Source organism: Condylostylus longicornis, unplaced genomic scaffold (genome assembly GCF_029603195.1).
Source record: "Condylostylus longicornis isolate FDR11 unplaced genomic scaffold, ASM2960319v2 ptg000385l, whole genome shotgun sequence".
Taxonomy (NCBI): domain Eukaryota; kingdom Metazoa; phylum Arthropoda; class Insecta; order Diptera; family Dolichopodidae; genus Condylostylus; species Condylostylus longicornis.
In genome coordinates, this window is record NW_026578346.1 from 1 (window position 1) to 13,564 (window position 13,564).

General features: G+C 43.2%; 1 protein-coding gene across 1 annotated transcript; it reads right to left on the bottom strand.

The window, feature by feature from the left end:
• Positions 1-5,425: 5,425 nt before the first annotated feature.
• On the bottom strand, positions 5,426-8,469 carry LOC129617043 (uncharacterized). The gene is made up of 9 exons (XM_055532488.1): positions 8,065-8,469; positions 7,720-8,000; positions 7,366-7,570; positions 6,911-7,270; positions 6,668-6,816; positions 6,194-6,437; positions 5,972-6,147; positions 5,700-5,859; positions 5,426-5,650 (listed from the first exon to the last, which is right to left on the bottom strand). The coding sequence occupies exons 1-9, from the start codon at positions 8,467-8,469 to the stop codon at positions 5,426-5,428; spliced, it is 2,205 nt and encodes a 734-aa protein (XP_055388463.1).
• Between the last annotated feature and the right edge of the window lie 5,095 nt (positions 8,470-13,564).

A 13,564-nucleotide genomic window follows, 5' to 3' on the forward strand; every position in this document is an offset into this window, starting at 1 on the left:
TAAATCTGACGCCCACGTTTTCTGAATTGTTTGACGAAACCAATCAGCAACGCGAATCCACGGAATTTTCCGACGCTGAATGCAACCGACAAAACCCTCCAAATCGTCGTATTTTTTGAAAGACTTTGGCAAAGACTGCCGGACAATTTCATCAATTCTTTGATCTGTAGAGGGAAGGCGGGTTGCCATCAAACGTGGATCCTTTTTGTTGTAATGATTCCTCAGTTCGTTCCGTAGAAGATTTGCGGAGTCTGTCCCAATATTGTGGAGCGATGCGTCCGAACAAAGAGTTTCACCAGCGCTCGAACTGTTCAATTTATAGCGATTGACCGTATGCGCCATTTGTTGCGTTTCGCTTCGGTTGTTCGAGAGCTTGTGCGTGGATGAAGATTCGACATCATCAACAATTGTCGCATTTGTCGAGAGAGTCGGAAGCGACTGGATTGGTCGAACGACTTGATTGATCTGTGGAGAACCTTCTAGGGACTTCACTGAGTGAGTCTCGAGAGTCGATCGATTGAGTTCATCGCGGATGATTTGGCGCATCAAATGGTTGATAACAGAAACTGCGCTTCCATCCACCTCGTAATCGACCGGACGCGAGTGTAAGAAATCGGGATGATGTGGATACGAATTTGGGACATTGTTTGATTTGCGAGAAAGACGGATTTTCTTTCTTTTATTCAATTTTAATTTTCTGTGGCGTTGTTTTGGAATGTCTTCCAACACTGGGGGAGTTGAACATTTCGGATGTGGACTTTTGGGACTTGAACATTTGGGATTTGAATTTTTGAGAAATGAAGGTAGCAATATCAACACTGATGACGTTGATGCAGAGATGATGCAACATGCAAAGGAAATGACTCTTTGCAAGAATCGAGAAATCCACCCAAATGGAAGAATACAAGAAGCTGCCGACATTTAGAAGTCCAAGAAGAGATTCAGTAGGAAAAAGACAGAAGGCCCAATTGTGTATCAACAAAAAAGGAACGAAAAATTTGAGCTTTCTATCTTGAAAAAAAATGTATTAATTTTTGAAACTCGTTCTTGCAGTTGATTTGAAGTTAAAGGTCTCCTCTCCTGTTGTATTTTATCTTTTACCAACAAAGTTGGTTCAACTTTTGACTTCTCATTTGGTTTCTTTCCAATGGTAATCCATTTGATTTCTTTTTCTTTAACCGGAACATTTGTCTTCTTTTCAATAGAAGCCCATCCGGAAGCTTTCTGTTCAAAATTGTATTCTTTATTCATTTTTATCTCATCCTGTCGCATCGAGGATGATCCAATCCTTGACGATGATCCTGATGATGTTTCCAGTCTTGATGATTCAAACTTCCTCAAACGCTATAAGGATAGAAAGTCATCATCAGTGCTCAATCAATTTAACCTACTGGAGTCCTTGATTGAAGACCTTGTCTGAATGTCTCTTCGAATGCAGGATCTCTAGCGGTGGTTGAACGACCGTCGGCGTATTTTATTCCCCCATGAGTTGCGCTTTCATCAAAGAGCCTTCCAACTTCATGTCCATCAAAATGCCTTCGCACCCTAAGCTCCCTGTCTTTTCCTCCTTTCCTAATCTCCCGGTTTTCTCCAATTTCCTTATTGAAGCTAGTCTTAAACTCCCTGGCTTTTTCTCCTTTTCTAAGCTCCTGGTCTTCTGCAATTTCCTTATTGAAGCTAGTCTTATTTCTAAGCCCTCGGTCTTCTGCAATTTCCTTATTAAAGCTAGTCTTATTTCTAAGCCCTCGGTCTTCTCCAATTTCCTTATTGAAGCTAGTCTTATTTCTAAGCTCCCGATCTTCTCCAATTTCCTTATTGAAGCTAGTCTTATTTCTAAGCTCCCGATCTTCTCCAATTTCCTTATTGAAGCTAGTCTTATTTCTAAGCCCTCGGTTTTCTCCAATTTCCCTTATTGAAGCTAGTCTTATTTCTAAGCTCCCGATCTTCTCCAATTTCGTCAGTCCTGAACTCCTGTTCTTTGTCTCGTTTGTTGCGGGTTTTCCACAACTGGAATCTCTCTTCGCTTGCTGCATCGTTTCTCAATAGAGCAGCCTTGGAAACTGATGCAGCCACCCTTCGCCTTCGGGACCCCTGATATCCTGTTCCCTGAAGCATGGGAGCAACACACCGTGGAGTCGACTGAAATAGAGAAATCCGTTATCAATCACCTCTGCCGGTTCTTCTCCAGGAGTCACTCCATAGAGCTTCCCAATCCGCTCTTCTATTTCTGCATTTTCCTCAACAAAGGCCTCATTTTTCGATATTTGTTGGTTTATTCTTATTGCTTTTTCTAGATGGCGTAATTCATCAACAGACACATTATCATCATCCAATCCATGGGTTGAGACATCGTCGCTGATTCTGGGCTTTTCACTTTTTTCGACTCTAGATAAATTTTTCGAATCCATCTGTTTCCATCCCTTTGAAGTCTCTTCTCTAGTATTTGGCCAATCCTTGATGTTCGTCGCATCCGAACCCCGACTAGCATTCGCATTGCGACGATGTCCACTGCTTAACTGGTTTGGTCTTGTTTCAGAATGTCCAATTCTCTTCAGTGACTCAGTTTGCTTCTGACCGGTGGATTTCGACATTGAGACTCCAGAAGAACTCTAAAATGAAAGGGCGTTAAATCACTCATACATGCGAATTATGAGTTTTGAGCATTTTAATAGTTTCTGTCAACAATGGAGGGAGATCGCGCTTAAATTCTCAAACAACCCAATCCTCCCAAATTATAGTATTCTTCTACTCCAAGTTGTTTTACTCGCAACTCACCTGATTTGGATAATCAAGCTCAAATTTTCGTATTGTTCGAATCTCATCATTATTTGCTGCTTTATCCCAAATTTGCGAAATAAAACTTGTTCGCTTTTTCCTTCATTCAAAAAATGAGCATTCGAATTTAAGGGCTGATCTTACTTCCTTTCTCCTGCTTGTTCGAATCGTCGAGAACCTTTCTGAAAAACAAACAAATCATCTCTGGCTGTTATTCGATTTCTTACCGTTTCTTGAAGGGGCGTTGCCAAATATCCTTCCTCTTCCAGGGGAAAAGCTTCCAGTTGGCTTTCTGCCGTCTGAGCAAGACGGATTGGATATGGGTCAACAAATTGGGATCCTTGATCCAAATGGATCCTTGATTCATATGGGATAACAAGTTGGGATCCTTGATCCAAATGGATCCTTGATTCATATGGGATAACAAGTTGGGATCCTTACGTGAAGCATTCTCATACAATCCTCATTCTTTAATGCAGTCGTCAGTTCGGATAAATCTCCCTTTCGATCTGTTTTCATTGTGTTCGGTTCAAAACTGATTGTTTCTTCATCACCTGCATCGTCCACCGAAGCTCTAATTGCTCTAAAACAAAAAAATGAAATAAAGATTTAAGAGGAACTTGCGTCTATCGGAACTGTTCTTCTGAGGGCAATACCCAAGCATTATCAAATGACATGTGCAAATGGCGTGAGAATCACATCAGATTATGTCTCAGCTGCAAAATCACTCTTACTTCAAATAGTTTTGATATAGTGCTTGTTGTATCGATGAGCTTCCACGAACATCTCCTTTGAAATCCATCAAATAATCGAATCTTTTTGTAACATCTTGTTCCTTTTCAGGCTGTTCCATCTCTTCTTCGTCTATATCAATGATTGTTCGATGCTGCTCTGAACTTCCCTCCTCGCCCCTTTCTCTTTGACTTTCCTTTATGGCTTCTTCCCTCATTGATTCTAGATCTGTAGTGTCAGCATCCCCTGATCGACGCATGTTCGAAATTGGTTCTCCGAATTCTGTTTTCGTGGGATCTGGTTCAGGAATCCAAACAAATCCGTCTTCGTCCCCTTCTTCCTTTCTCCTCTTCCCTTTGCGTCTCAGACGTGACGCTGGCATCGTTATAAATTCTTTTTCAGCGCTCTTTTCATTCGCGATAATCGATCCAGTTTCCTCATCGATAAATCCTTCTGGCGTCGATTCTTCCGCCTGAAGTTGACGAAAGAGCTTCAAACTTCGCCTAAAGTGAAGAGAGACAGTTGGCCAACAATTCGGATCAATCACTCGTTAAATTATGCTCTTGGGTGAGGATCGATTTCGAGTCGCTTGCCTTTCTTTCCATGTTAACTTTCTATCGTCATTGATATCAAGGGACGGTCTCATCCAAGAGGGAATATTCAGAATCTGCATCACATTCATTCGCCAATCCATTCAATGGTTTTTTTCAACCTACCGCACCGTTTTCATCGCGTTGAGCCTTAAAGGCTCGATTTCTTTCATTTTCACGATCGATCTTTTGTATGGATTTGGGACTTAAAACTTCTTGCTCCCGTTTCTGCAAATCAAAATGATTTTGCTTTTCTATTTCGGAGCTTAATTGCCCCCCAAAACAGATTCCCTGCTTTCCGTTGTCCCTGCTTTCCGTTGTCCCTGCTTTCCGTTGTCCCTGCTTTCCGTGGTCCCCCCAGATTTCATTCACCTTGTTCAACATTTGGGGATAGTTTTCCTCAATCCGTTTTTGGAATGCATCGATCAACCTCAAATATCCTTGCATTTCGAATGGACTGTAGTGCAACCGAAGTTCAGGTGCCCTCAGATAGCTGAGGCATGTCAGATGCATTCCGCAGAGTAAATGGATAACATGAACAAGCTTTGGCTTAGCGGTCACTCCAGCCTGGCACCACGAACAAATCACTCGTTGAGGGCATTGCGAACAAGCCTTCCGCTCTGAAACATTGAGCGTCGCTCGAAGTCTTTTAACAGCTCGAACGACTTGTTTGTCTTCATGATTGTGCGGTAATTGAACATACTTCGATTTGATGAATGTTGGACAACTTCCTTGTAATAAAAATTGTAGAACAAGAACTGCATCTTGATCAACGAGGAATGAATCAAACGGGAGTTGCGAGAACCTCAAAATCAATTGGTCATGGATCTGCAATGATGAGAGATCAAATCATGATGACAGATAACATACACAGCATGTATCATGGTGAATGTCCCATATGACATAATGAGATCATACTTTATCGTGGGAGATCACATTATTTCAGTCATAAAATTGTTCAATAGCTTACCACTGATGGCTCATCACACACAAAATGTGAACACAATTGTGACGCAAACGTTCGAAATTTTTGAACATAAACAATCGCAGCTAGAGTTCGCGATGTGACGAAAGGAAGATGGATGTTTCGTGATTTGTGATCGTCGGCCCATGAGATTGGATTTGGTTTAAGCTTTGACTGTCTTGCCGCTTCTACTATCGATAACTGGTGGAGCGGCGAGAGATGACTGATGAACCGAGGCACATAGTTCTCTCCAGCCCCTCGCAGCGCATTCTGAATCACTTCCTTTGTCTGATTGATTGGGGGCCTGCATTTTGAAATTCTCATGGTTCGAACAGTCAACGAAGAAAAACAACGAAAAAACACATCAAAGCTTTCGTTTCAATAAATCTTTCCTATATTGCTCGATGGTGTCTTTGTATTGCGTGACTGTATGTTGAGCGGGATCAACATGGTAGATTTCATCAGCCACGCAGGATATGAGATGCGTGTCATGACTAACGACAACAACTCCTCCTTCGAATTCATTCAGAGCTGCGATCAAGGCGGAGACTGCATCGAGATCTAAGTGATTTGTTGGTTCATCCAGAATCTAAGAATGAAGTCGCTGAAGGGAGAATTTCATTTGAAAGACGACTTACCAGGATATGGGGATTTGTGAACGCGAGCAGAGCAATTGCGACTCGAGATTTCTGACCCCCAGAGAGCACGTACAAGGGTTCCAGTGCAAGAAGACCGCTGATGCCGAAACGGCCGAGATAATTGCGAACTTCTTCATCCTTCATGTTGGACTCTGGAAATCTAAAATTGAAAAATGATGGACAAACAATAACAAACTGAATGGCATTGGATTGAAAAATGACGCGATGGACAAACAATAACAAACTGAATGGCATTGGATCAAACGCCTCACTTGACTTGTATTTGCTGCACTGAATTCAACGTCAGATCCAACTGTTCCACGTGATATTGGCTGAAAATCCCAACCCGTAGTTTGTTGGCTCGACGGCAAAATCCACGTTGTGGATCGTTAGCTCCCGATAGAAGCTTCAACAGAGTGGATTTTCCACACCCATTCACGCCGCAAATCTGAGAAGTCGGAAAGTGAGAAACGACGTATTTTGTAGTGACGTACTGCAATACGGCTTTGGAGATCGACGGACAAATCGACATTCTTAAGAATCCAGTCGTCGGAATCGGGAGCAGGTGCGCGATCCTTAAGGGCTCTATAAGAGAACCACGCTTCGTCCAATTGAAGGACAGGCGTGGGCAATTCTTCAGGAACGCTGAATTTGAATGACAGTGCTGGGTCTTGGGACACAGCTTCGAGATTAGGAAGCTTTTCTAATGCTTTAATTCGAGATTGAACGAGAGCAGCCCTGAAAGTAAAACAGATTGATATCCCAACACTTCGAGGGATTCAGTTTAACATATTCCCTCCGACATTCGTTATAATTCTAATGACAGGCATTTATGTTTGAAGAGACTCTCATAACTATCAAGATTCTTTCCAGTTGACATTTCCATATCCCGCAGAATGCACTCCCACTAATTCATGCACTTCCACTCATTCAGAGCATGCGCTTTAATTATTTGCTCTATTTCTTACCTTGCGGCCTTCGCTCTGAATCGATCGATGAATTTCTGAACATGTTCTCGTTTCATTTGCTGAGCTTCAAACTGTCGCTGTTGAAGACGATCTGCTTCAGTTTTGACACGCTCATAAGTATCATAATCTCCACGGTAGTACTTCAATTTCTAATCAAGAGAACAGAAAATCCATGTAAACAAAATAAAATGGCAAAATGATTGATGCATAATTAACTATCTGAATGTTACAATCAATGCTCACCTGATCACGGAAATCCATGATGTCCGTGCAAACATCATTCAGGAAACTTCTTGCATGGGAGACAATGATGCATGTCGTTTTCCATGATTGCAGATGGTCCGTCAACCAAGCGACTGCGTGGAGGTCCAAATGATTCGTCGGTTCATCGAGACACAAAATGTCTGGAGTCGAAAATAACGCTCTGGCCAACGCAACACGCATTCTCCATCCTCCCGACAATTCACGAATTTTCATCTTTTGCATTTCAACAGAAAATCCAAGACCTGCAAGAATTGAAGCCCCCTCGGATTCAGCGGCGTGTGCGTCAATTTCCTCCAATCGAGAGTAAATTTTTGCAAGAAGTTTTCCATTTTCGTCAGTCTGAAAAAGAAAGAAAGCTTCTCTTCATGGACCGACGCGACCACTCTATCCCAAGGCATCAAAGCTGAAGCCTCAAGATGGATGATGTTGCTAACCTGAGGCTTCTCAAGAATTTTCTTCTCATCTTCTAGGAGATCGCTACGTTCTTTATCAACAGACAGTACGGCGTCTATCGCTCTTTCATTTAAATCTTCTTCAGAAATTTCTTGCTCAACGCAGCCAATCGTCAAATCTTTAGGAATGCCAGGAAGTTCATGTCGCACTAGTGCACAGATAAATGTCGACTTTCCGATACCATTCCTGAGAGATGCACAATCCAACGTCGTTCATACAATTGTGTACAAATCATACGCTTTCTATTATATACTCTTATTGTGAAATCATACACTTCATATTATTTACTCTTATTGTGTTTACTATACAGTCTCATTCATTCTTTCTATACAGACCTTCCAATAAGTCCATATTTCCTGCCAATAACGATTTTCAAAGAAGCATCCTTCAACAATTCACGTCCCGCAACTGAAACGCTGAATGAATTAACAATAATGTCGGTGACTTTCTGTCGCTCTTTATCTCCGTGTTGCTTCAATGGCTTCGGCAACGGGAGTTTTGTTTTTTCCCATTCTCGCATCAGTCGCAATTGTTTTTCTCTTTCTTTTTGAAGAGCTGCTTGTAATTTCATCGCCTCTGCAATCGGGATTTGAGCGTTGAAGTTCACGTTCACTTTCTGATAGAAAACGATGAAATCAATCCTCATTTTTCATATCAGAAGATCAACCCCTTCAACTCACCTGCAGTCCCAAATACGGATCAATAAATCCAGACTGCGCGTCATTGAGGAAGCTTCCAGCATTGAACGGCTTCCGTATTAATGGCTCTCCATTTGTTGTGTTTGGCCTCGATGGCGTCGATGTTGCGGTCGATGACGATAGATTGCCATTTTCCTGACTCAAACGCGCTGCTATCTTCGCACAAACTTGAGAGACATCTACTTCTAATTCTGATAGGAATGGGCCTATCAGCTCAATGAGAAGGGCTTCATCAAGCGCGGAGCTCTCTTCTTCCAACATTCCTGGGAAATGATTTCTTATTCTTCTTACCATTTTTCTCGTCTTACCAGCCATGTAAGCAATGGTGTCATCATCGCAGCCTTCATTTGCAATCGCATCCTTTAAGATTGCTTGGAAGTCTGCCATCCCAAAATTGGAACAGTCACAACAACGCGTGACTACTGGCGAATCCGACCTGAATCTCTCAGGATTCTCAGGCCTGATTCTTCAGAAATTATTCATCCATGTCCTCACAACTTTCATCTTTCACTTCTATATCACCTTCACGCAAGGATCTGCATGGGCGACAAGTTTGTAAGATACTAAGTGAGGCATGTCATGTGAAATTTGGAGACGTAGTCGATTGAACGCCACATTCCAGCTCCAATAGAGTATATTAAAGTTGTTGCATTAAAACGCTCTTTGAAATTGTGCAAATGCAAACGGGTTGCCTCGATTAGAGCGCATTTGTTGGCATTGGCTAATCTGGCGCACTTAATGGGTAAAACCATTGAGTACGCAGAGCTGTTACTTTGAGAAAATAGATCAAGCAGGCGCAATGCCTGGAATACTCCAGCATGGAATAACACTTCTTGTGGGTGTAGGAACATGAGTAATGATCACGGGGTCGTAGTTAAAACGCTCGTAGTTGAAATTGTGCTCCATTTCCATGGCTAGTTCATTCCGCAGGTAAACACACTCCTTAGGGATTTTCAACTTCCATACCACAAGCTGATCAAGCAATATGAGAGAATGTCCTGGTGAAGTTTTCAATGTTAGAGGCCTTCTCTTCTGGTGGAATTATGGCCGTTGACCCAAATGTCAACTTCCTACAGATTTGTTGACCCCAAATGTCAACTTCCTACAGATTTGTTGACCCCAAATGTCAACTTCCTACAGATTTCAACTATTGAGCAAACCAGTGGTCTTCTTTAAGTTGATTGTACTTAACGTTCACCAGTTGCCTCAATAAGTTACACCTGCGGTACACAGTTTCCAACATCGTCATCGGTCAACCATTTTCTGATTATTTCGTCCTGTGACTCAGATGAGCAGTTCAATTCCACAGTGGCTGTCTGCTTAACACGCAATCGTCGGTGGTTCTGAAGCTGACCTGATCTTCCCAGAAATAGCAGATAGCAGACTGGATCCAAGGACGAGAGTCAGGATCCACAAACAAAAACGCGTTACTCCTGATCTGTTTTCAAAGCACAATAGACCCTTCTCTCTTAAATTTTCACACATACTGACAGATTCTCATGCCTCCACCAGGTGTTCTAAATCACAAACCGGCCAAAATACTGCTTCGACGTACTTGCGTCGCTTCTGTTCCCACATCGGCGTCCACCGTTAACAAACTTCCTATCCTGCGCAAAGTCGATTGCCAGCACGTCACGCGCCCATCGAAGGCTTCTATTTCCAGTTAGGGTCGGTTTCCTTTTCTTCGTGGCATATCCGTGCCGACTCCTTTTACCGCCACTACTCCTTTTACCGCCACTACTCCTTTTACCGCCACTACTCCTTTTACCGCCACTACTCCTTTTACCGCCACTACTCCTTTTACCGCCACTACCCCTTTTACCGCCACTACTCCTTTTACCGCCACTACTCCTTTTACCGCCACTACTCCTTTTACCGCCACTACTCCTTTTACCGCCACTACTCCTTTTACCGCCACTACTCCTTTTACCGCCACTACTCCTTTTACCGCCACTACTCCTTTTACCGCCACTACTCCTTTTACCGCCACTACTCCTTTTACCGCCACTACTCCTTTTACCGCCACTACTCCTTTTACCGCCACTCCTTTTACCGCCACTTTTACCGCCACTACAGCTTTCACCGAGTCTAGCTGGTCAGGCGTCGTGTTGTCGAAACGAGCCGCAAGTTCTGCCCCTTTTTGTGTTGGGTGTGCGGTGATTCTGCGGCGATTCAAGAGGGGGACTGTCGTCGCGCATGCGCTTCTTACTGTCACGCCCCATCAAAATCTCAAAACTGCCTTCCATGGTTGATGAGTACTTTTGCAGATTATGTGCAACAGGTTGGGGATGCTGCGTCCTCCTCCGTCTTTAAGATCATATTTGAAGACTTCTTGGCAAATCAACCGCTCTCTGATGATTGGTATCATCAACTCTCCGCAAATGCCTATTGCAAAAAAAGGTTCACGGCGATTCATTCTCAACGATATGAAGTACGATGGATGTTAATTAGTTCAGGTTTGCGCGATTCTCAGACAAACTGGGGGCGCGACGTTGATTCATGGAGAAATGGGAAGCACCAGCGAAAGACGATTTGAGCGAGTCTCGTGATCGAAGTGTTTTCTACTATCAGATTTTACGTCTACCACAAGATGATCCGGTTTCAAAATGGCCTCTTGCGTCTTCTAGAATCTTTTCACCAGAAGCTCTAGCGGACGTCAACAGCTGGCTCGCAGCGTAAGATGACCAGACTATTGTTACTGAAGCTATATGTTCTTATCAAAGTATTTCCATAGTTCAATTGTTCTAGTTGCATGTTGTCGTCAATCCGATGCTCGTCAGCAAGGCATATTCTGCTTGTCCGGAACAATCTGTCGACCATATCCAGACTTTTCTTCCGCTTTAGTGATTCTTTGAAAGAAGCGAAGGACAGTTTGGAACGGTTATGGGATTGCTATGACCATCGAAATTTCTGGCCTTCATTAATGTCGTTCCAAGACTTCTTCCATTCTTCGACCTTGCGTTGCTTGAAGTTGCAGCTGGCCATTTTACTGAATGCCGGGGTTCAATAGAGATGTTCGAGGAAAACACTGCTGATGGATTGATTGTGTGTCGCTCTGAAGTAGCGTATAACGGATGGAGGGTCGAAGAAAACTCGATAGATTCTTTCGCCTTCTTGCTTTGGGACTAGCGTCACCAGGTGATGTCTCATCTACATCTCTCCATATGTATTGTCAATGATGACTTATCTCGTTATCTCTTGTTTTCTTCAGAATGCCCCGCTGAACTGATAGATGAGATTCTAGAAAAACTAGATCTCGACAATCTTTATGACGATACCCGTTTAATGGATGGCGAACACGTCTATATTCATTTCTGGAAGAACCTCATTACTCTTGGAGCTGAGGTAATTAATGCTGTACATCCTATTTGATGCATCGAATGGTGTGTGGTAACTCATCGCCTATCGATTCGCAAAAAAGATTCGTCCTTCAATAAATGGTGAAACGTCAATGTTCATTGATGCCGGATTGGTGTTCGGTGCGGGACTATCTTGCCCTATGGGAATGTCAAGCTTTCCTTTCCGGCCAAATCGAGAAAAGACTTTTAGGAAAAGAGCTAATTGCGAGTGATCCATCTAGGAGGCCCGATTTTGAAGAGTATCCTGGAAGTGACGAGTGCGAGTCTTTAGACGAAGACGGGCGCAAGTCGACGGATAATGATGACAACGATGACGACTCCAAACATGATGAGGAGTCTTGCGAACATGATGAGGAGTCTTGCGGGCCTAACGATAAAGACGAGACCAAAAGTTTTGTTGAGAAAGTATGATGAATCCCCCCCATTTAGGACTATTTTTATTTCGAATCAGGTTTGCTCGATGTCTGATGATGAGTTACGCGCGAGGAGTGAGATAAGGGAATCAATACAAAAAGATATGGAAAGACTTCGAACGCCGTTTGCTGACAAAGATTCAGACGTCTCCGTTGAGGCGCTCGAGGATAGGGAACTTGACTTCTTCCAGGACTATGATTCATCAAGCTTCTTCGATTACTGCAGCAGAAACAAACTGGGTCCCTTGGAAAAGAAGATCAAGACTGACACTCTGTCCCATTTTTTCACCCTTGTCAAAAAGAATCAACCAGAAGACTTCTTCAGGTCTCTTTACGGCATCATGACGAAGGAAACCGAATCCTCTCTCTATGACCTTCTCTCATCTGACGTCTGTCCAATGATCAAGGAGCTCGTGGCCATGGACGACCAGAATCAACCACAATTCAAAAGAAAGTGTTTAGAGTGGATTGTGCGAAAATTTCCCCCTGAAGAGAGATCGCCGGAGGAAGTTGCCGTGTATCCGGTACTCTTGGATAATGCCTTCGCTCCAGGAGCGTTTGCAGCGATTGAGGAAGGAAGGTATGAAGATCTGTTTGAAGGACTTCGCAAGACGGGTCAGAAACATCGTACGGCGACATCGGGGGAAAAAGCCATCTGTCGCATCGATGACCAAGTTTGGATTCTTGACTCCACAGCAACCAAAAAAATAAGAAGGTTGAAGAGGTGGAACCACTGCGACTGGGAAGACATTCCAACCATCTTATCCATCTTCGACGAAACCTTCGAAGATGGTGAACTGGTGTTTAAGGTGGGAGATTTGCTTCATTTAAAGATTCCCGAACCGGGGCATAGACTAGCCGCTTTGGGGTATGCGTCGCTGTTCTACAAAAACCAAGTCGTTGAGCGGTTCCAAGACGTAGCCCGACATGCTGCAGAACCATTTGCCTACTACATGATGAAGAATCGATTTTGGGTGAGCGTGGTGGTAAATATGAGTTGATTGTCCATTTGGTGCACATCATTCTCTTGTCGCTCTTGGCAGAGGGCAGCGTATCACCTTATGACTGCAAAGAGGTGGAGCAGGAGAAGCATTTTCCTTCTTACCGCTTGCAATTAACTGTTCGAGCTTTGTTACAGTATGAAGCCTTGGCTTATGAGGCGAAAGCACTTGAATCTAGAGAGCTGTTCAATAAGTTGAATTGGAATCCCTGGGAAGAGCTCTTTGACAGACACGCATTGGTAGGCTCAACTAGAGGCTGTTCCTGCAATCTCAATTCTCTATGTTCGTTCTTGATTTTTAGGCAGAGCCGTCAGCTGATGTTTGTATTCAATTCGCAACTGACCTTTGTGTAAAGTCTTCTGGTCTTGCCTTGGATGTGGTTATTATCAGGCGTTACCTAGCGCCTTTTCTATGATTTTAATGTTCGTCCAATTTTCTGTTTTTTCAGTAAGAAGTTCAAGCGATTTGACTTCCATGTTTTCCCACAATGACCCTGTTTTTTTAGTGAAGTTCAAACGTTTTGACTTCCATGTTATTCCAAGATGTTGAGTCAGCAAGGAAACAGCACAGCCTTCTACTGGGCCAAGACAAAAATCAACCAGCGCAACAACTTGATGAGTTTTGAGAGAACAAACATGAAAGTGTCCTTAAGTCGCTAAAATTCAGGCCCATTCAATTCTTCCGGAATACGCATGCAGAAAATTAAAAC